This window comes from Dasypus novemcinctus, chromosome 24, assembly GCF_030445035.2.
Source record: "Dasypus novemcinctus isolate mDasNov1 chromosome 24, mDasNov1.1.hap2, whole genome shotgun sequence".
Lineage (NCBI taxonomy): Eukaryota > Metazoa > Chordata > Mammalia > Cingulata > Dasypodidae > Dasypus > Dasypus novemcinctus.
Genome location: NC_080696.1, coordinates 66215225 through 66235852, shown reverse-complemented (window position 1 = coordinate 66235852; position 20628 = coordinate 66215225). Strand labels below are relative to the sequence as shown.

Sequence of the window (20628 nt, the reverse complement as noted above, 5' to 3'; positions counted from 1 at the left end):
CCGGGAAGGGGGCGAGCTGGGCGGGGCCGAGGGCAGGAGACCCCCGGCTTGGGCCCAAGGCAGGGCACGAGCGCCGTGTGTTGCACCTGCCGCCGCAAGGCGGGTCCCCGGGGGGTGGCGCCGAGTGGAAGGAACCAGCCTCAAAGCCACCCACTGGAGGACGCCATTTATTTAATATTCTAGAAATGACACAATTTCGGGACAGCGGCAGCTCAGGGGATGCACGGCAGGGTTGGGGGAGGTGGGCGGCCCGCGGTGGGGAGCGGCGCTGCACCCGGCCTGTGCCAGAGGGATCTGCCCGGGCGAGAGGTACATGGCCATCAGGGCCGCTGCGGCGCCGGGGGACGGAAGGCGCGGCCGGCGGGGACTCTCAGTTCTGTCCTCGCCACGACCTTGACGCCACGGTTACTTCAGCACGGCAGGGGGTCCCGCGCCTACACCGGCCGCTGCCTCCCTCCTCTTCCAAGGCGCCTGTGAGCCTCACGCAGCCTCGGCGGGGGCCACTCGAGCACACCTGCGCCTTCCAAGCACACCTGAGCACACCTGCGCACACCTGCGCCAGGTTCGCGCTCAGACCTGGGCTCGCGTCTCGCCCTCTTGTTGCCTGGCCGCTCCTGAGGCCGAGGAAGGGACCCCCCTCCCAGGCACCCTGGGTAAATGCGAGGTTCAAGGGCAAGACCCCACCCCAACGGCCCGGGCAGGTGGGCGCATCCCGCGGGCTGATGGCGGCCCCAACTCTTCCGCCAGGCAGTGGGGTCGCAGGGGCCCAGACGCCTCTCCCTGGGGCCCCGGCCTCGAGCTGCTCCTTCCGCAGCGCCTGTCTGGAGCGCGCTTGCTTCGGGGACGCCGTGACGGCCAGCTGGACAGGGGGGGAGGGGGGGGCTCGAGGAGGGCGTCCGCTCCTGCGCCAGGTCTTCTCAGGCGGCCCCCGGGCCCCCAGACCACACCAGACCCTCGGACGTGTCAGGCCCAGCCGTGCCAGGCCTCCTGGGCCAGTCTCGCTCGCACGCTCCCTGACACACTTCCACACATGCACACTCACAAGCTCACACCCTCATCCTTGCACTTACACTTCAAGCTCACACCCACACCCACCCCTTACACACTCGTTTGCGCTCACATTCCCCTCGTGCTGACAGGCAGTGCCCCCCGATTCCTAATCCAAGGCTCCAGATGGAACCACGGGATGTTCACGGAAGTGGCAGGAAGTGGGGGTCCAGGGCCTAGAGGGGAGACGACGACAGGGAGCGAGAGGGACCCCACAGAGGACCCAGGGGCAGCAGGCCCGACTCTGGGACACAAACAAAAACCCACATGAAGGACACGGAAAACACAGATCTCTGCAAATTCATAGAAATGTAATCCACCGGACAGGGCCAGAGTGCCACGGGCCAAGTGCCACCGAGGACAGGCGCAGCCTCCACGCAGCCGCACAGGCGCTGCACCGTGGCCCCCGCACACTCCGCTGTCAGGGAGGGAAACCACGCCATAAATAAGGGTACGTGAACTATGAGTTCCTAAACGTGTGCACGCGCCGCCCCACCCTGCGGGAGGGGCTGCCCGGCGCAGGCAGGCACCGGTGGGAGGGCGGCGAGGGTCGAGCCGCCTGGGTGCGCCGGCATCATGCTTCATCAGAAGAAATGTGGGTCCGAGCTGGCCACGGCAGAGGAGGCCACGGGCCCGCACAGAGGTTTGGGTGAGGGTCCTCCGTGGCCTGCGCAGTGGCGATGTGGCTGTCGGCAGTCCAGAAGAGCCCCACGCGCCAGCCAGCGGCCGGGCCTTGTGCTGGCGGCATCTCTGCGTTTCCCCAAGAGCGGCCACTTTCCACGCCCCTGTCAGAGCGTCAAGGACACAGGGTGCACGGGGCACAGGGGACGGCATTTGAGGCCCCCGGCCCTGGAGGTGCTTTCCTACTGGGACAGCGTGAGCTGAGCACTGCAGAGTTGTTCACCGAAGCAGCCACGGCCAGTCGTCCTGGGGCCCGGTCCAGACAGCTCGGTCACCTCCAGCCGATGAGGCCGCGTCCTGGGCAAGGGGGCAGAAAGGACGGCGGGGGCAGCGCCGCGTCCCGGGGGAGCAGCCAGGCCGCACGGCCCCCTTGCTGCACGGGGCAGACACGCCTCAGCGCCCGTTCCGTGCGGGTTGTGGCGGCACGGCGGGGCCGGGAGGGGGTGCGGGCCCTTTCCAGACGCCCCCGCGCGTCTCGCTTTCTTTTCTCACGGTGCTTTTGGGGTTCGGCGAGGTATCAACTTTGGGGCCATTGCACAGACCCCAGACTCCAGGGCCACGGAACGGGTGAGGTCAGCCCGTCGGAGAACACGGCGGAGGTGGCTGCACGAGGCGCTCGGGCCGGTCAGACGTGGCTCTGCTGCTGGGGGTCCGGGGGGCTGTCGGAGGCCGAGGACTGGCTGGGCAGGGACGCCTCGAGTCCGCTGGGGGGCCCCGACGGGGGTCTGTGCAGGCAGCAGGCCGCGGCGAAGAAGAGCAGGCCCAGCCCCTGGGGGGAGGGAGCGCTGGCCTCGTCGCAGCCCCTGGGGGCTTCTGGGAGCCCAGACCCTCCCCCGCCCACACCCCGGCTTTCCCACAGGGCCCCAGGCCATGTCGGCCCCTCCCCGGGCGAGGTGAATTCCCTGGGTGGACCCCAAAACCGAAGAAGGGGGCGGCCTGCCTGAAAACAGACACAGGCCGTTGCAGGCGCCCTGGCACCGCGCCCGCTGCGCAGCCCCCGCCTGCCGCTCTGCGCAGAGGGTCCCGTAGTGCGGCCACAGGAAGCGCAGGGCGGCCCCTGAGCGCGTGGGCTTTCGGGCGAGCGTACAAGCCCCCGCGTGCCCGCGGGTCCTCGGAAGGGGCCGGGGGAGTCCGCGCGGCTCTGGGTGCCGCTTCCTGAGGGTGCCCCGCCCCCCGCCCCAGGCCTGTCCGGACCGCCCGCCCGGGAGCTCGTTTCTTCCGTAAGGCTCTGTGCCTTCTCCACCAAGGGCGGGTCAGACCAGAAGCCTCTGGGTGCTGAGAGCACCCTTCCCTGGGGTCAGGCTGGGAACCTTGACAGAGTTCAAGAGACATTAAGGCCAGAAAAAGGGTGACACGGCTCACGGGTCCACCAGGTGAGGCCCGGAACTGGCCAGACTGACCAGGGGCCGTCGTTCTTTCCCCAAAGCCAGTGGCTGAGCAGAAAGCGCCAGAAGGCAGTGTTTCCCGGAGGCGGGGGGCTGAGCTGGCCCTAATGGGGGCTTAGTGAGGGCAGCCTTTTGGGGCCCCCCACCCGCCCCTGGCCCCTCTGCCGTCACGGCACTTCGGAATCCCAGCCAGCGTCCGGGAGCTCCGGGAGCCGTGGAGGGGCTGCCCCTTCCGGGGGGCTCCGCGTCAGGTGCCGGCTGTGGCCCCTGCCCCCCCCGGCCCCCCCCAGTCCCCCGTGGCCCCCCATGGGTCCCCCGCGGCCCCCCGCAGCCCCCACGCCGCTCACCTTGTACGCGAGCCCGACGACGAGCATGGAGCGGCTCATGGCCGCGTTCTGGTAGACGAGGCAGGCGCCGGGCTGGCCGCACTCGTCCTGCCACAGCAGGCAGGCCCTGTCGATGGCCCAGCCGAAGGCGATGGGCCCCGGGATGCTGCCTGCGGGACAGGGCGCTCAGCACGGGCGGGGGCCCCTGGGCGCTCGCCGGGAACCCCGGGCCCCCCGCACGGTACCGAGCGTTCTGACGACGATCCACTGGATGCCCAGCGCGAAGGACCTCTGCTGGTCAGGGACGCACCTGCAGCGACAGCAGCCTCAGCGCCCGGGCCGCGCCACGCAGCCCTCCCCACGCAGGAGCCGGCGGTGGGGAAGCTTCCGGACGCGCGGTGCTTACCGCAGAGTGGCCGTGAGTGCGGGGATGCTGCTCAGGAAGGTGAAGAGAATGATGGCGAACACGAGCACGAGCAGCAGCGCTTTCCGGCGGCACGGCGACGCGCACTTCCCCGCCACGGCGCGCCCGGGAGCGGAGGAAGAGTTCCCGGAGGCGCAGCTGCAGTCGTGGAAGGTCTGGGGGGGCAGTGACAGGCCCTGACGGGTGTGGCCCCTCCCGCGTCCCTGCCCCACCTGGGGTCCCTGCCCCTCCCGGGGTCCCTGCCTCCCAGGTCCCTGCCTCTCCCGGGGTCCCTGCACCGCACTCACCTGCCGGCCGGCCGGGCCCATGGTGGCCGCTGTGGCGCAGCCCGCGTGGCAGGGCGACAGGTAGGTAACGCCGTCCGAGCCGCACACGGGGCCGTGGAGCACGGGCGGGCAGTGGCAGGCGGCGTTGCAGGTGGCCGTGAGCTGTGGGCGGCCCGCGGGCAGCAGCCTGGGGCAGAGGGCGGGCAGTGGGCGCTGGGCCGGGGTCTCCCCCCACCTGCCTGCACCCGCGGGCACACGGCAGGCACGCATGCGCCGAGTCTGCGCCACCCGAAGCGAGGCACCGCGCGCCGCCTTCGGTTCCACGCCAGGCTCGTTCTCTCCCTGGGAGCGGCGTGGGCCAGAGACAGCGCAGCTTCCCGCAGCCACCTGGCCCGCGCGCGACTGGTTTTTGCGCAGGTGACGCAGCCAGGCGTTCAGAACTCAAGCAACAAGGCCCCGCCAGCATGGCGCACCAGCGAGCCCATGCCTGCGTCCCTCTTCGCCCGCTTCCTGGCGCACCCCAGGCCACAGAGGTGCCACCTCGCGCCTTGTGCCCGTATTGAGCTGGTCCTACTACGCGCCCACTGGGCCACGCGGGGCCTTTCCCACCTTCGGGCCTTCAAACCTTGGATCCCCGTGACCACACTGTGCGTACTTCTCCATGAGAGGGGGCCAAGCGCAGCCGGCGGGGGCAATTGGGCCCTGGGTGCCCCCAGTCACCACCCCAGCTCCCCCCGGTTCCCCCCGAGCTTCCCCCCCAGCTACCCCCAAATCACCACCCCAGCTCCCACCCCCAATCGCCACCCTCAGTTTCCCCCCAGCTCCCCCCCAACCACCACCCCAGCTCCCCCCCAGTTCCCCCCGAGCTTTCCCCCCCAGCTCCCACCCCCAATTGCCACCCTCAGTTCCCCCCCAGCTGCCCCCCAGCTCTCCCCCAATCACCACCCCCAACTCCCCCCTAGTTCCCCCCAAATCACCACCCTAGCTCCCACCCCCAATTGCCACCCTCAGTTCCCCCCCCAGTTCCCCCCCCAATCACCACCCTCAGTTCCCCACCAGCTCCCCTCCAAACACCACCCCAGCTCCCCCCACAATCACCACCCTCAGCTCCCCCCCAGCTCCCACCAGACGTGCCCTGGCATTGACATGGTGCCATTTTACGTGGGATGTCCCTGGCGCCCGCCTGCCGTGTCCCTGCTGGTTTCTTGCTGTTGGGACCCTTTTCCTAAACGAGTTTGCCCCAAGCGCCCACGGCACCCTGACGGCTTCTCACCCTCCGTCGTAGGCGGCCGTCACACCTGCCACGGGCGCGCTGGGGCAGTGCGCGGTGAAGACGCAGACGCCCAGGAGGCCGGCGAGGGTGCACAGCAGGCAGAGCTTGACCACGCCGGCGCCACGCAGCTTGAGCTTGTTCACCAGGAAACCTCCCAGGAACGTGCCCCCGCCGCCGGCCGGCACCACCAGGTACCCTGCGGGGGGGAGGGACACGCTGCAGCGGGGGGGCCACGGGGGGGGGAACACGCTGCCGCGGGGGGGCCATGGGGGGACGTGGGGGGGACACGCTGCTGCGGGGGGGCCACAGGGAGGTGGGGGGGGGGACACGCTGCAGCGGGGGGGGCCACGGGGGGGCGGGGGAGGACACGCTGCCGCGGGGAGGCCGCGGGGGGGGGGACATGCTGCCGCGGGGGGGCCACGGGGAGGCGCAGGGGGGACACGCTGCCGCGGGGGGGCTACGGGGGGGGGGACGCTGCCGCGGGGGGCCACGGGAGGGGGACGTGCTGCTGCGGGGGGGCCACGGGGGGGAACGTGCTGCCGCAGGGGGCCACGGGGGGGCCGCGCTGCCGGGGGGAGACGCGCTGCTGCAGGGGTGTGCGCTGCTGCGGGGGGGCCACGGGCCCCGCTTTACCCTCTCCCCTTTGCAGACGGGGAAACCGAGGCACAGGCAGTGCTTAGGTCTGCACTCGACGCCCGAGCGCTCAGGCGCTGCCCGGGTTGGGGTCCTTGGTGGGAGGGTGGGGTGGGGGGAGACTCCCGGGCCCATCCCTCCCGGCCGCGGTGACCTCCGCCAGGTCCCTGGCGCCCACGCAGCCGCCATGGGGGGCCTGGGCGTTTGTTGGTGCGGCTCCCAGGCTGGGGGTTCTGGGAGGGGTGCAGGTGGGGGTGGGGCTCTCCAAGGGGTCAGGGAAGGTGACCCCAAAGCCCACCCACCCCGGCCAGCCCCAGAATTAACCCCTTATGTCCTAGGGGACGGGGCGGGGGGCAGCTCAGAGGATGTTCGAGGAGGAGAGCAGGGCAGCAGTCGGGGGCGGGAGCAGGCGGTCACCCAGGAAGGCCAGGCAGGGAGGGGCATCTGGGGGAAGGGGAGGGTGGGGACCCCCGATCCGGCGCCCTCCCCCCCTTCTGGGTGGTGCCGCGGCGGTTCGCCCACCTGCTGTACCCCATCCCCGTGCCACCCCTGCACCTCGGGCGCCCCCCCTCCGGGGTGCTCCTGGCGAGGCCATGGTGGTTCCGGGCACAGGGCCATCCTGGGCACTGGCAGGAGGAGGGGTCAAGGGAGGGACCCCCGCAGCCCTGGGGCCAGCCGGCCAGCCCCTGGCTCCAGTCAGCTGGCCCTGGGGGTCCCTGGCCCCCCGCTGCCCAGCCCTTTCATAGCAAGGAGCCCGGGACGCGAGGTCCTGGGGGTGGGCCGGCGGCGACGGCTGCACTGCCCGTGGCGCTCTCCCACCTGGAGGGCCACACCCTGCACCGGGCCTGGCTGGCAGGTGGGTGGGCGCAGGCCCCACGCGTGCTCGGTGCTTCCCCCCCAACCCCGGCCACTTCTGTAGATACAGTAAAAGCCGCGCAGCCGCGGAGGCGGTGAGGCGCTCCCCCCACGCCGCGCTACGCCTGCCTGTCGCAACTTGGGGTCATGCCTGGTGGCCCCTATGAGTCTTTCCAGAAGATTCTCCCAGACCCTTCACTCATCTGGGAACAGCGGCATGGGGGGGCGGGTTCTCACCAAACAAGGTGGCGGCCTCCGAGGCGCTCAGGCTGAACTGGGACTCGAGGAACTTGGGGCCGAACGTGGACATGCCGGCAACGAGCGTGGCCTCCGTGGCCCCGGCCAGGCAGAGCAGGACGAACGGGGGGTTCTTCAAGAGGAGCCAGATGGAGCTGGACGGGAGGAGGGGCAGAGAGAAGAGACAGAAGGTCAGAGTGGGCCAGGTCCAGGGTCTGCAAAGCCACCCTTCCCAAGGCCCTTGTGCCCTCGTCCCAGGAGGAGACGAGCCAGGAGGGGCGAGCCGAGGGAGCAGCCCACGTTTATTCTGGAGAGGCCACGAGGAGCGTGTGGGTGGAGAAGTCAAAACTAAAGAGCTTGGAGATTTGCCATCCTGAGAACAGAACACTTCGAATCAGATTCTTGGTGGTTTCCTTATGAGGAAAGCGTATGAACTCGGACGGGTGACTGCTGGGTGCTCTGGTGGTTCCTGACCACGTAGGGCAGCAGTGGAGGACATCGTGTTTCAGAAACCGGTGGCAGTTGGGTCTGACTGTCCCTTCACAGGTTTGCTTTACTCGGGACAGTTACACTCAAGCCCGAGTTCACAGTGAAGTGGGCGAAGAGCAAAGAGCACAGGGCCACCCCCGCCAGCACGTGGACAGCCCACGCTGGATTTAGATGGAGAGCAGGGCCCTGGGGATCGTGAGGCTTTGGGGTTCCTGCACCCCCACGGGGTGTCTGTTCTTGGATGGGCGTCCAGGGAAAACGGTGCTTAGCTGAGGCCACGGCACTCTGCCAGGCTGGGGTTTTCAGGGGCACCAAGGAGGCCCCTGGGTGGGGGGCGGCCCCACCGCGGGGCTCTGACTCGGTTTCTCTAAGGTTACAGCAAAGAGGCTCAAGCTCAAAGCCACCCCCAGGGCCTCAGCCCGAGCACAGAACACGCCCCCTCCCTGGTGTGCCGAGCTCAGAGGGGCCTCGGGGCGCCGAGAAGGTGCAGCCTGGGAGGGGTCACCCACAGCCCGCCGTGAAGTCGGGCCCGCCGAGAGCCCCGTTGAGGCGTGGGGGGTGGGCTTGGAACGGGGGGCGCACGGACCCATGCGCTGGGCCCTTCCTGGGGCCGGGCAGGGACTCCGCCCCGTCCCGATGCCCGCGGGCGTGTGGCAGCCCCTCAGCCTCCGCCACAGGGGCCGGGACGCAGTCGAGGCGCGCTTCGCCCAGAGGCGGTCCTGCTGCGCCAGGTCCACGAGGGACACGCTCGGGACGGTTCCTCCGGGAGCCCGGGTCACGGCGCAGTAGACGCGCTGTCACCCCCCACGACGGCACCGTGTGTGCCTGCCCGATGTCGGCGGGGCCTGGCGTGGTGCCCCCTGGGCCTCTCTCCCCGCGTCTCTCAGGGGAAGGAGCGCGTGCGGGGCGCTGCAGCAGGTGCCTGGCCTTGAGCCCACCTGTTTCCCACCACACCGGTGGAAGAGACCCCCCCATCCTGCCCAAGCCCCTGCCTGAGTCGGATTTTCCGGAAAACCCAACACCCTTAGAGCAGCGTGGAGCCCCCTCAGCAGTCCAGTGCCCTTCGGTTTTGAGGTCAAAGGCCCAAGACACTGGGAGTGGAAGCGGCAGCGTGGCCTCGGCTGGCCTGGGACCCCGGCGCTGCCGACAGCGCGGTGGCCGTTGACGGAGAACGACCCGGGGCAGATACAGACCCGCCTTCCTTTTGTTCCTGGCCTGACGGAACCGGGCACCCCACCCTTCAAGACGCCCTTTCGACGCCACGCTTGAGCATCGCCTCTGGTCACCGCTCGGCGCTGGGCCTCAGGGGCGGCAGGAACCGAGGAAGCGCCCCCGCGCGAGGCTGGCTCAGGCGCCGGCCCCTCCTGGGTTCTGGGGCTTCCTGGCCTGGGCCGGGTGGGCAGTGCCCGCTGGGCGCTGCGGGTCCCTTCTAGGCTCTGCCCAAACCCGCCTCCGGGAAACGATGGCACTGGGTGTGAGCCTCCCGCGTGGTGCACAGACCTCCCTGCTTCTTGTCCGCCGCCAGCCCCGTGGCTGTGATTCTTGGCTGAATTTGCTCAGAGAATCGGTCGTGACCTTGACGGACACCACATCCCCGGACTTTTAATCGATGGTCACTGGTTTGGGGCACGAGCCCGGGGCGGGAGCCTTCTCATCGTGCCGCGGCGGCTCCCACGGGCGAGGAGGCCTGGGTCGGGCCTGCCTGGGAGGCGAGGGCGGCGAGCGCCCACCTGCCGGCCTCGGGGGCTGGCTCAGGGCCGGGGCCCTTGCTCGGGGTCCCTGCGGCTCCTTAAGCTTCCGCCTTCTTCCGGGACTCGGAATCTAGCATTGGGGTGGGGCGGGAACGAGGGGCTGAGTGTCCCCCGCGTGGCCCGGGGGGCCCTCGGCCCTCTTGTTTTGGGCAGTGGGAGAGAATGAGGAGGGCGCAGGGGCAGGGGCCCGTCCCCCTGCGGGCACTCACAGGGGCAGGTCCCTCATGGTCTTGCCGAAGTCGGGGCTGCCCGTCCTGGGCCCATCTTTCAGCTGCTGCGTCTCGGACGCTCTCACGGCCACGTAGCGTTGGGAGCCTGGGGGGACACGCACGTCAGGGGCCGCAGGGTCCTGAGGCCCCCCTGCCTGCGCCGGGCGCGCACTCACCTGGCAGCTGCCGGGGGAAGCTGAGGATGGGGAGGGCGATGAGGAAGGCGACGCCCCCGGCTCCCAGGAAGCCGATCCACCAGGCGCCCACCCACTGTGGGCTCTCCGTGGTCAGCGCCGTCCTGTTGGGAGAGGCGGGGCCCCCAGTCAGTGCGTCCCTCCTCGTCACCGTGCCCCGGACCCTGCCTGGCCTTCTCCGTGCCAACGCCCACGCGTCCCCATGCCGTAGGTCTACGCGGCTTCCTGCACTGCCCGCTGGCAGGTCCCCCCTGTCCTTGCAGCCTGGAGCCCACCCCGCTGACCGCTCCACACCCCACAGGACGCACAGGCTCCCCGCGCTCGCGGCGCGCCCTGGGACGTGAGAGGTGCGGCTGCCCGGCTCCTTCGGAGAACGTGCGGTGGGCGCCGGGCTCTGGGAGCAGCGGGGTGTCTGAGCGCCTGCCAGGCGTGGCCAGGGACAGACAGACGGCTCCCGAGCCTTAGGCAGCTCCCGGGGTGGTGGTGGGCTCAGCCCGAGACGGACCCCTGCCCCGCGCGAGCGTTTCAAGTTAGCAGGTGAGCAGGGGGAATGGGGGATGGGCCGGCTGCGGCTGGCAGTAAAGGCCAGTGCTCGCCCCGAGCTCCCGGGGGTGCAGGCAGGAGGCCGGGAGGGGGGCAGCAGGGTGACGAGCCCCCGCCAGCTCGCGCCCGGGTCCTCCCGCCTCGCTCGGCGCCGTGGACGTCGCAGCCAGCCCCCAGTGCAGCCCGTCTCCCCTTTCTGTGCAGAGGGCCTCGAACCCCGGAGAGGGAGGGGGCGGCGCGAGAGAGGAGTCCCTTCCGGGGCGCGCGAGCCCCCACCTACCTGCCCTCTGCACAGGACAGCGACATTTGTCGCTCAGACCCGCCAAGCTGAGGCCAAAGGCGGCACCTGTGACACGTGCCGCGCCCGGAACGGCGAGGCGCCCCGTCTGCAGAGAGAGTCCCCAGGTGTAGCCGGCCGGCCGCGGCGCAGGCGCCGTGGGAGTGGGCCCCGGGGGGCGCCGCGGGGCGGGCACGCGGGGAGGCGCACGCCCCTCCTCCCGCTGCACCCCTGCTCGCACGCCCCTCCTCCCGCTACACCCCTGCTCGCACGCCCCTCCTCCCGCTGCACCCCTGCTCGCACGCCCCTCCTCCCGCTGCACCCCTGCTCGCACGCCCCTCCTCCCGCTGCACCCCTGTTCGTGTGCCCCTCCTGCTGCACACCTGCTCGCACGCACCCCTCCCACTGCACCCCTGCTCGCACGCCCCCCTCTCACTGCACCCCTGCTCGTGTGCCCCCTCCTGCTGCACCCCTGCTCGCACGCACCCCCTCCCCGCTGCATCCCTGCTCGCACGTGCTCCCTCCTCCCGCTGCACCCCTGTTCACATGCCGCCCCTCTCCTCCCCGGCACTCTCTCACTGTCTTTCTCTCTCTCCATTCACTCTTTCACCTGTTCTGTCTCTCCATCTTTCTTTCTGTCTCTCCCTCATCCTCTCTGTCTCTCTTTCACTCTCTTTTTCCGTTTCTGTATCTCTCCATCTTTCTCCTCTCATTCTCTCTCATTCTTTTTCACTCTGACTTTCACCCATTCTGTCTCTCCATCTTGTCGCTCTGTGTGCCTCTTTCTTTCACTCTGTCTCCTCTCTTTCACCCGTTCTGTGTCTTTCCATTTTTCTCTGTGTGTTTCTCTCACTTTCACCCTCTCTGTGTATCTTTCTTTCACTCTCTCTCTCACTCTCCCCTTCACCCTCTTTCTGTGGGTCTCTCCATCGCTCTGTCACTGACTCTCTCTCTCCCACTCAGTTTGGCAAAACTAGAATCACAACCACAAGGTACGGGAAATGCAAGAGCAGGGAATCCGCTGCCAGTTCAACAAAGGGCATCAGAGAAGCTGACCAGGTCTCCGCCCCAGGAAAGCCCGGACGCCTCGGGCCGCTGCCTTCCCTGCGCCTCCCCCCAAGCTTTCAAAGCCCCCAAAACCCCAGAGTCCATTTGAGGGTGGGCCAGCTCCGTTCCCGGCTTGGGCCCTCCACGACCCTCGCTCACAGGCGCGGGGGTCCTCGAGCGCCCCGGTCTCACCTGCTCGGCCCGGAAGCTCCTGCCAGCCCCGCCCCCCCCCCCCCCCCCGCACAGCGATTCGCCCCGAGTGCCACTCACCGCCGGCCCACCTCCGTGTAGATGTTCAGCAGGGCGCCCCCGAGCATGTAGCCGGCCGCGGGCCCGAGGATGGCCGCCGTGTAGAAGATGCCTGCAAGGGAAGGGCTGTTGGGGCCACCGCACGGGGCCGTGGAGCAGTCTGCACCACCCCACACCTGCACGGTATTTCTGCACCTGTCCCAGACCGTGGACCCTTCAAAGAGGGCTTTCGGCTCCGTGACCCCCGCCGCCCCAGGCCCCCGGCTGGCCCCCCACCCTCTAAGGTGCTTGTCGACTCCTCAACGCCGCCTGCGCTGACCTGGGCCCTCTCCCCGACACAGCAGAGCCCCGCCCTCAGGGAGCAGGGGAGGGAAGCGCCCGAGAACCCCGAGACCCAGCCACGGAGGCGAGCGGGCTCCAGAGGGCCCTGGACGTGCTGCCGAAGCCCCTCGGTCCCCGGGAGGTGCCCGCTCGGTGACTCAGGTCAGGAGAGGTCAAGGGGAGCAAGGAAGCTGGGGCCACTTCATTCAGAACGTCTGGCCAGCTGCTGTCCGTGGCCGTCCCCAAGGCACCAACCCGGGAGAGCCGCTGGTGCGCGGGGCAGCGGGAAGGAGTGGGCGCAGGGCGCAGCGCGCGACGTGCTGGCCTCGCTCGTCATCCCCACGGGAGGGGGGTGGGCAGGCGCTCGAGCCGGCTTCCGCCCAGGCGAGCGGGAGCTCAGCGGCCGAAGGGAGCCTGCCCGGGCGCCCGAGGCCACGCCGGGAGCCACGCGCTCCTGTAGGACGCCAAGTCCCGGGCGAGGGCGCAGAGCGCTCTTGAGCCGCAGGTCCCTGACCCGGGTCCCTCCAGCAGGAGCCCCCGGGCCTCCCCCTCGGCTCACCCAGCCACCCTGAGATGGGACCCCAGGACGCAGAGTGGGGCAACAGACGCCGGGCGGGGCCCCGAGGACGCCGTGGGCTCCTGTTCGGGGTGGGGGCTGGGAACCCCAGGGACAGGTCGAAGCTGCCCCCACCCTGTGATGGAAGCGGTCAGTGAACGTGGTCAGTCGGGAGGGGCCGGTGGGCCGGGGCAGCCAGGGCATCGCGACCGGCCTTGTGGAGGGAGGGACGCGGGACTCGGACAAGAGGCCCGGGGAGGGGCCGTGAGGCAGTGGCCACGAGCCCCAGGGGGCCGCGCTGGCCGCACCAGAGCTGGGGGCAGCGCTCCGGGCCCCTGGAGGCTGGCCCGGCCGACCCTCAATTCCGGATTTTCAGCCTCCAGACGTGGGAGCACGTGGACGTCTGTTTGAGCTGCGCCTGGCGCGCGCTCTGTGACAACAGCCCGGCGAGCGGGCGGACGTCCACCTGGCCCTGCGCCTGGCCAAGCAGAGCCTGAGAAGTGTCCCCTTCTCCCACTGCCTCCCAGGGACATCTGTCACCCGCCATGTCCCCACGAGCAGTTGGGCCCACGTGTGACCACACAGACCGGGACGAGGGCGTGAGGGGCTCAGGCGGGCCCGTGAGCGCCGGCCAGCGTCCTGCGTCTGCCGCCGTGCGCGGACACGGGAACCCCCGCTCCCCGGCTGCTCTGGGCGGCCCGCGCCCCCGGCGGACCCCTCACCGATGTAGACGGGCGAGCGGCTGGACTCGACGCTCTCGTCCAGGTAGGTGACGCCCAGCGTGTAGAGGGGCGTGGCGCCCAGGCCGTGCAGGAGCTGGCCGAGCACGAAGAGCAGCCGGTAGCCGGACAGGCCCGAGGCGCGGCCCGCGCAGGCCGCGCTCCAGTTGCCGCGGCACGTCCCCGCGTCCTCGGCCACGTCCACGGCGTAGCGGCCGGCGGCGAAGTGGGGCAGGGCGAACACCAGCGAGCCGACGCCCATGAGCAGCACGCCGTGGCCCAGCCAGCGCGGCTTGTGCCCGCGGCCCCCCACGTAGCTGACGAAGGTGAGGCAGAGGCAGGCGGCGATGTCGTAGGAGCTGGCGATGAGCCCGCTCTGGGAGCTGCGCAGGTTGAAGCGCCGCTCGAGCGAGGTGACCACCGTGTTGATGAGGCCGTTGACCGTCATGCCCTGCAGGAAGGAGGCCGCGCACAGGACCAGCAGCAGGCCACGGGGCGTGTGGAAGGCCCGCAGGCAGGCGGGGGCCAAGGCGCACCAGCCGCACACCGCGCCCTCGGGCCCCGCCGCGGCGCCTCGCCTCCCCGCCCGGGGCTCGCCGGGGGGCAGGCCGCGGGGGCCGGGCGGGAGGGGGGTGGCGGGCCCGAGGGACGTCCCTCTGCCCGGTGGGGTGCTGCCCGGCCCGTGTTCCGTGGCCGCGGGCGCGGCGGGGAAGGCGCGCGGCGGTGGCGAAACGAAGAACTTGTCCTCCGCCGGGCACTGGGGCATCGCGGCGTCTCGCGGCGGCGGCGGGCACGGCAGGGGGCTTCTCCGGCAGGGTGGCCCGAGCACGGCTGGGGCAGCTCGTTCTGGAAGGAGAATTCCGGGTTAGCAGCCTTGCCTCTGTCCACACTGTGCGCATCGCAGCGGGACCGCTCCGGCACCCGCCTCGCTCGGGGCTGCCCTGGCTCTGGTGGGGGTGGGGCAGGGCTTCCAGGCAGCCACCCCCACCCCCACCCTCGTCCCACACGACTGGAACACTGTGCCCCGGACTCCCACCACGCGGGGCCGGGCACGTGCGAGCGGGGGACTCGGACCCCGCACTCTTGCACTCTTGCCGGGGCTTCTGGGAAAGGGAAGCCCCTGCTCTGGGGAGGGGGAGTTGCAGTGGGGGCTGCGATAAGGCCAGGGACCCCCAACAAGGCCAGAGCTGAGAAACCGAGTCGGAGCTTTCTGAGCTCCACACACTGCCCCCCTCCAGCGCCCTGATCGCACTGCCCCCCTCCAGCCCCCCAATTGTGCTGCCCCCCTCCAGCCCCCCGATCACACTGGCCCCTCCAGCCCCCCAATTATGCTGCCTGCCTCCAGCCATTCAATCCAGCTGCTCCCCTCCAGGCCCCTGATCACACTGTCCCCCCAGCCCCAGTCGCACTGCCCCGCTCTCTAGCCCCCCATTCCTGCTGTCCCCCTCCAGCCCCATCTGCTCCTGGGGTCGGCAGGGGTCTCTGAAGACGTGGCTAGCTCAGAGGAGGCCTTGCTAGCACCGGGCGCTGACCCCTGACCCCCAGGATGAGGCGACTGCAGCCCGGGTGGAGGAGGGGCCAGGCCGTGGGCCCCAGTTGCCGGCCACCACCAGAAGCGGGGGGTCACTGGGCAGAACCCCCGGGGGCCTCGGGGCGCAGCCTGGACACCCCTGGGTCCTGGGCCCCGGGGCTCCCGGCTTTGGGAACGTGCTCCCGCCGTCGAAGCTGCCCCGGAACCGGACAGGAATAGGAAGGGGTGCAGACGCCCCTCCTGCCCAGCAGCCCCCCCCGCCGGGCCCCCTTCGCCCCTCCCCTGCCACCCTCGGCAGCCTCCTCACCCTTGGCCACGCCTGGGGGGACACGGCACTGCGCTCCGTGAGGCCCATGCTCCACGGCCGCCCGAGCCGGGACCCCGAGCCGCAGCCCCCAACCCCGCACGGCGCCTCTCAGGCCTGTCTCTAACGCTGGCTTCCTCGGGCGCTGCACCCAGGGGCAGAGGGCAGCGGCCACGCCTGGGGCAGTTCCCGGGGTGCAGCGGAGCCGGCGCTGCTGTGGGAAGAGCCAATGTCACAGAGGCCGTGACGGACAAAGCTTCCTGGAGGGACAAAGCGACCCACTTCCACGCCCACACGTGGCTGGTGACGGGGCCCATCACGGGGCTCGTCCTGCAGGTCCTCGGGCTGCGGAGGCCGGAGCAGGAAGGAGCCGCGAGGGCGAGAGCCCAGGGCGGGCAGGGAGGGGCGATGCCTCACGGCTGCAACTCCGAGGAAAGCACCGCGAGGGGCGGGGCCAGCAGGGGGTGGCCGGAGAGCTGGGAAGGCGGACGGCCCGAGTGGCCCCAAATCCCAGCCTCAGGGGTCACCCTGGACTAACACCATGGTGTTTCCCGCTGGCCTTTCTTCTACGTGCTTGCACACACACACACACACATGCACACGGGGCCAAGAAAAGCACCAGGCATTGCAGGGGAGCCTGGAGAGGCGCTTCCACACGCGCACACGCACATGCAAACGCACTGCCCTGGGCGGGGAGGAGCTGGGCAGCTTTGGCTGGCCCTGCTGGGGGCCTGGGGTACCCCCGGCGAAGGTCAAGCCCTGGCCTTGGGTCAGACGCCTGCTCGTGCCACGGAGGCTCCAGTGTGTTGCTCTGTGTTCGAACCTGGCCCCGGGGCCGTGGCTGCTATGGAAACGGAGCGCGGCAGGGGGAAGTTCCTATCGCAGCTCGACGGCTGCGAAGGATGGCGAAGTCCTATGTGAGAATAAAACCCGCCAGGGGAGAGCGGCTGGTGACCGCCTGTCCACTCGGCGCCCAGGCCAGACGGGTCCAGGTCTGCCGAGGGCACGTTGGGTGAACAGGTGATGTCCGTTTAAAGCAGCACCGTTAGGGAAGCGGATTTGGCTCAGTGGTCAGGGCGTCCGCCTACCAAATGGGAGGTCCAGGGTTCAAACCCGTGTGGAGCTGGCCCATGAGCAGTGCTGATGTGTGCAAGGAGTGCCGTGCCACGCAGGGGTGTCCCCCGCGTAGGGGAGCCCCACGCAAGGAGAGCCGCCCAGCACAAAAAAAGCACAGCCTGCCCAGGAGTGGCGCCGCACACACGGAGAGCTGACCCAGCAAGATGATGCGACAAAAAGAAACGCAGTTCCCGGTGCCGCTGACAAGAATGCAAGTGGACACAGAAGAACACACAGCGAATGGACATGAGCGCAGACAACGGGGGGGGGGTGTGAGGAAATAAAAAGAGCAGCGCATTTAAAGTCACGTTCGCCGCAGCGCCGGTGGCCGGGTGAGGTCCCGACACACGTCCTCTGCTCGGAGGTGCTAAGAGTGGGTGGTGCCCCGGGACCCTCGGCCTCGAGGCCTGCCGAGGGGCTGCCAGTGGGCGCGTCTGGGCACTCCTGGCCGCGGGGCCCTCCTCCACGGACCCGCGATCCGGGCTCCCCTCCCGGGACGAGGCCTGCTTCGCCCGGGGTCACGCCCGTGAGCTCCGGCCTCCAGGAGTCCGGCGCCGCCTCGGGCCGAGCTGCTCACAGAGGCTCCCGCTGTCCGCAGTGGCTATGGAAGGGGGCCCCTTCTGGGGCCTGTGTCGGGATCCGCCCCTCAGTCAGCAGGGGGCGGCCGACGCCCAGGCGAGTCCAGGCCGACACCTGGGTTCTGACAGTCGGTGGGTCCCGCACTCACCTGTTCCCCAAAGGAGACCCAGGCTGTACCAAGAGCCCCGCGGCCCCGGCTCAGTGCTCAGTGTCTGCTTAGCGAGTCGTTTGTGTTCAGAAGCCAGAGGGGAGGATGCCACGAGGTGGGCCCAGGGGCGCTCGGAGGCCCCAGCAAAGGTGCGCTGCAGGAGCATCGGGCACCATCGGGCACCGGCCTGGGCGCCCACAGCCTGCGCCCACGGGCACCACCCAGGAGCCCGGCCCTGCCACTCGCACACAGCTCCACGGTCCCGCGAGAGCTCTGGGGGCCGGACACCAGCCACTGCCGCCTCCTGCCTGCAGGAGCCCCCCGGGGCTGTCGGTCACAGGCAGCGGGCGAGGGCACGAGCCCGGCCCCAAGGCCAGGCGACGCGAGACGGGCAGCTCCAGCCCTGCGCACAAACCGCCGCGAGCTTTTAGGACTGCTGGACGTCCCCTTCCAGAAGGGATCAGCAGCTCTGGAGAGAATCTTTTTTGGCCTCTGTCCACACCCAGACAGGGTGCCAAGGAAGGAGCGGGCCAGCAAGCCCCGTCCCCCTGGGGGGGCCCCAGGCTGCACCTCTCAGGGGCAGGCGCGTCTCCGGTCCCCTGCAGCCTCTCCCCTGGGGAGTCAAGGACCCATCTTCACCATCAGCAGCGACTCTTCCCGGTTCACGAGTCGGAGACACTAAGGCTCGCGGTGGCTGTGGCTGGTGCGGGAAAAGGGTTAACGCCGGGAGCGTCTCGACAACGACCTTTGCCCCAAAGGCCCGTCCTGAGCTCAGGAGGCGATTTCTGATTCACTCTGAGCTGAGCAAACCTTTTCTGCCAGGAAGTCAGGTGGCCCCAGAAACCAGCCTTGCCTTGTCCAGCCACCTGGTCCATGGGGGGTGCCACGGGTGATGGCCAGACCCTGAGCTGAGTCATCGTGGAGCCAGGGGCTCTACCCAGGGCAGCCCCGAGGAGCCCCGCTTGGCCTCCGGCCTGCCTCGGCCTCCAGCTGCCCACGGTGGGAGTGGGAGCGACTGGTCCAACTGGCCCGGCACCTGCTCCGTGCCTCGCCCAGGGAGTCAGGGATTTGGCCACAACCGCCCGTGAGGAAAGCGACTTGGGAAGAATTTTCCAGGCAGCGCCTGCCGGCCCGCCCAGCAGGAAAGCAGGGCAGGCTGACGTCAGGCGGCCGGGGGCGATGCCCGGTCTGTCCTGCGCCCCTGCCCTCTTTGCTTGGGTCCCTCTTTGGGGACACTTGTTACCCCTCCTCCCTGGCTGTCCTGGGGGCCATGCCCCTCTTGGGGCTAGAGTTGGCACTTGGGTAAGAGCCCAGGCCTGGAGGTGGACAAACCTGGGTTCCAACCATTCCCACCTGCCAGCCGGGTGACGTTGGGAGGCCCCATAACCTCCCTGCATCCGACATCTGAAAAAGCGACCAGGTGGGCTGGCTGTGGGCACAGTGGGCTAATGCGGGAAGCCCCCTCTTCTGCCAGCACCTTATTACTATTCGGCTCAAGGCCGGAGCGGCGGTGGCCGCGGCTTCCCCTCCCGGATGCCCGCTTGCTCCATGCTGTGGAGAAGACAGATGGCACGGCATGACCTGCTCAGGTCCCAGCAGCTCCCCGCCGGCCCCCCAGGGCCAGCTTCTGCTTAGGCAGAGGTAAGCTGAGCTCCAAAATTCACAGTCAGAGGGGACTGGGAATCTGGTTCAGCCGGGACACCCTACGGCTCGGCCTTACCCGGCAGCAGAGGGAGGTGCTGCTGCCGGAGCGGGTGCGTTAGGCATGACCCCAGCATGACGAGCGGAGGGGGATCCCCGGGCTGCCTCAGGTTTCCGGGAGGGGTGCCAGGGGCACCCACAGGGAGCCTGGGGCTGGCGGGTGGATTCCCTCCCCCCTTCCGAGGGCGCTCCTCAGCCGCGTGGGGCTACCGCAGCCGAGCCAGGCTCCGTGATGGCGCGGCGACCTCGCCTGGCAAGGCGGGGACAGGGCATGGCCCACGTCCCCAGACCCTTGCCCGCCCCGCGGGGACGGCTCTGCCCGCGCTTTTCTCTCAGACGCGACCCCAGCGCGGTTGGCGCGGGCAGAGCCAGGTGGCGGGGAACTTTAGAGCGCAACGGTTTCCTTCTTGACTCAGCAGCCGCCGCGCCACAGGTGGGGTGACCCGCGGCAGCCGCAGCGCCGGGAGGCGCGTCTGTCCCCAGCCTGGCCCGGCGCGCCCGGCCACCTGTCCCCCCACCAGCGCCGGCGCCCGCGCCATCCCATCTGAGCCCCGGACACCCCCTTCCCGTCCTCACTCGAGGCAGAGGGGGGCCCCTCCCCTCCTCCCGCCTTCCTGGGACTCGAGGGGTTGCGCCTGGGGGGCTGGGGGCGAGAAGGGGGCAGCGAGCATCCTATTCCGCGGAGGCAGGGGGCTGTGCGCGCTGCTCCTCGCTCGGTGCCTGCGCCGCGGGGCGTGGGGCGCGGGGCGCGGGGGGGGGGGGGGGGGGGCCCAGGCTTTAGCCCTCGCGCCAGCCCCGCGCCCCCGGCCCCCGCGGCGCCCCGGCGGGTCAGCGGGCACCTGCCACGGTCCTGCCCTAGGCGGCCGGGTCTCTCCCCGCCGCAGAACCCCCCCAGCCCGGCGGCGCCCCGCGCCCCCTGCGCCCCCCGCGCGCCCCGGCTCACCGTCGCGCTCCCGGCCACCGCGCTGCGCTCCCCACTCTGGCCCCCGCGCGGAGTCACCGCTTCATTCATGCTGGGCCGGGAGGGGCCTCGGGCGCCGCCCCCGCCTGGCCTCACCTGCGGCGGCCAATGGCAGCGCCGCCCGGGCCGGGGCCCGCCCCCCGCCCCTGACAGCGCGGGGGCGCGGGCGCGGGGGCGCGGGCGCGGGGGCGCGGGCGCGGGGGCGCGGGCGCGGGGGCGCGGGGGCGCGCGGGGGGCGGGGGCGCGGGGGCGCGGGGGCGCGCGGGCGCGGGGGCGCGCGCTTTCCGCTCTGCGGAGCTCCGGCGCGGGAAGCCGGGACCCGGCGGCCAGGCCCGGGCACGCGGCCCCACGGCGAGCGGGTTCCCAACCCACTCGGGCTTCCAGCTCGCGCGCGGCGGGACCGAGGCCGAGGCGGGGCGCGGGAGTGGAGGGAAGCCGCAGGCTCCCGCCCTGACCCACTGCCGAGGCGGCGCAAAGAGCCGCGGGCGAAGGTCGCGGCGGCCTCTCCGGCTCCCGGCCCTGACCCAGCTCCCCGCCGGGCGCGCCCCTGGGCGCCGCACCCTCCTCTGGGGAACCTGTGGGCTTCCTGCCAGTTGCCTTTTCCATAAAAGCATCTTTCCAACATCAGCCGCGCCCAGGGCTGGTGGGGTTTACCGGGCCTTCCCCCCACCCCCGCGGGGGCATCCGATTTCCCGCCAGAACTCCCAGCTGTGCGCCCCGGACCCGCTGCGGTAACCTGGGTGGGGCAACTTCTCCCAAGAATGTTGAAATATTCGCTGAAAAAGGCCGGGGAGGCTGGGGCGGCA

At 70.5% G+C, this 20628-nt stretch overlaps 1 protein-coding gene across 1 annotated transcript; it reads right to left on the bottom strand.

Moving 5' to 3' along the window:
• Positions 1 to 1339: 1339 nt before the first annotated feature.
• Positions 1340 to 19891, bottom strand: SLCO4A1 (solute carrier organic anion transporter family member 4A1). Its single transcript, XM_058287294.1, has 12 exons — positions 19805 to 19891; positions 13486 to 14328; positions 11908 to 11998; positions 9753 to 9874; positions 9577 to 9682; positions 7128 to 7282; positions 5403 to 5598; positions 4151 to 4316; positions 3846 to 4018; positions 3685 to 3749; positions 3461 to 3609; positions 1340 to 2497 (listed from the first exon to the last, which is right to left on the bottom strand). The coding sequence occupies exons 2-12, from the start codon at positions 14246 to 14248 to the stop codon at positions 2354 to 2356; spliced, it is 2130 nt and encodes a 709-aa protein (XP_058143277.1). The 5' UTR covers positions 14249 to 14328; positions 19805 to 19891; the 3' UTR covers positions 1340 to 2353.
• Positions 19892 to 20628: the final 737 nt, after the last annotated feature.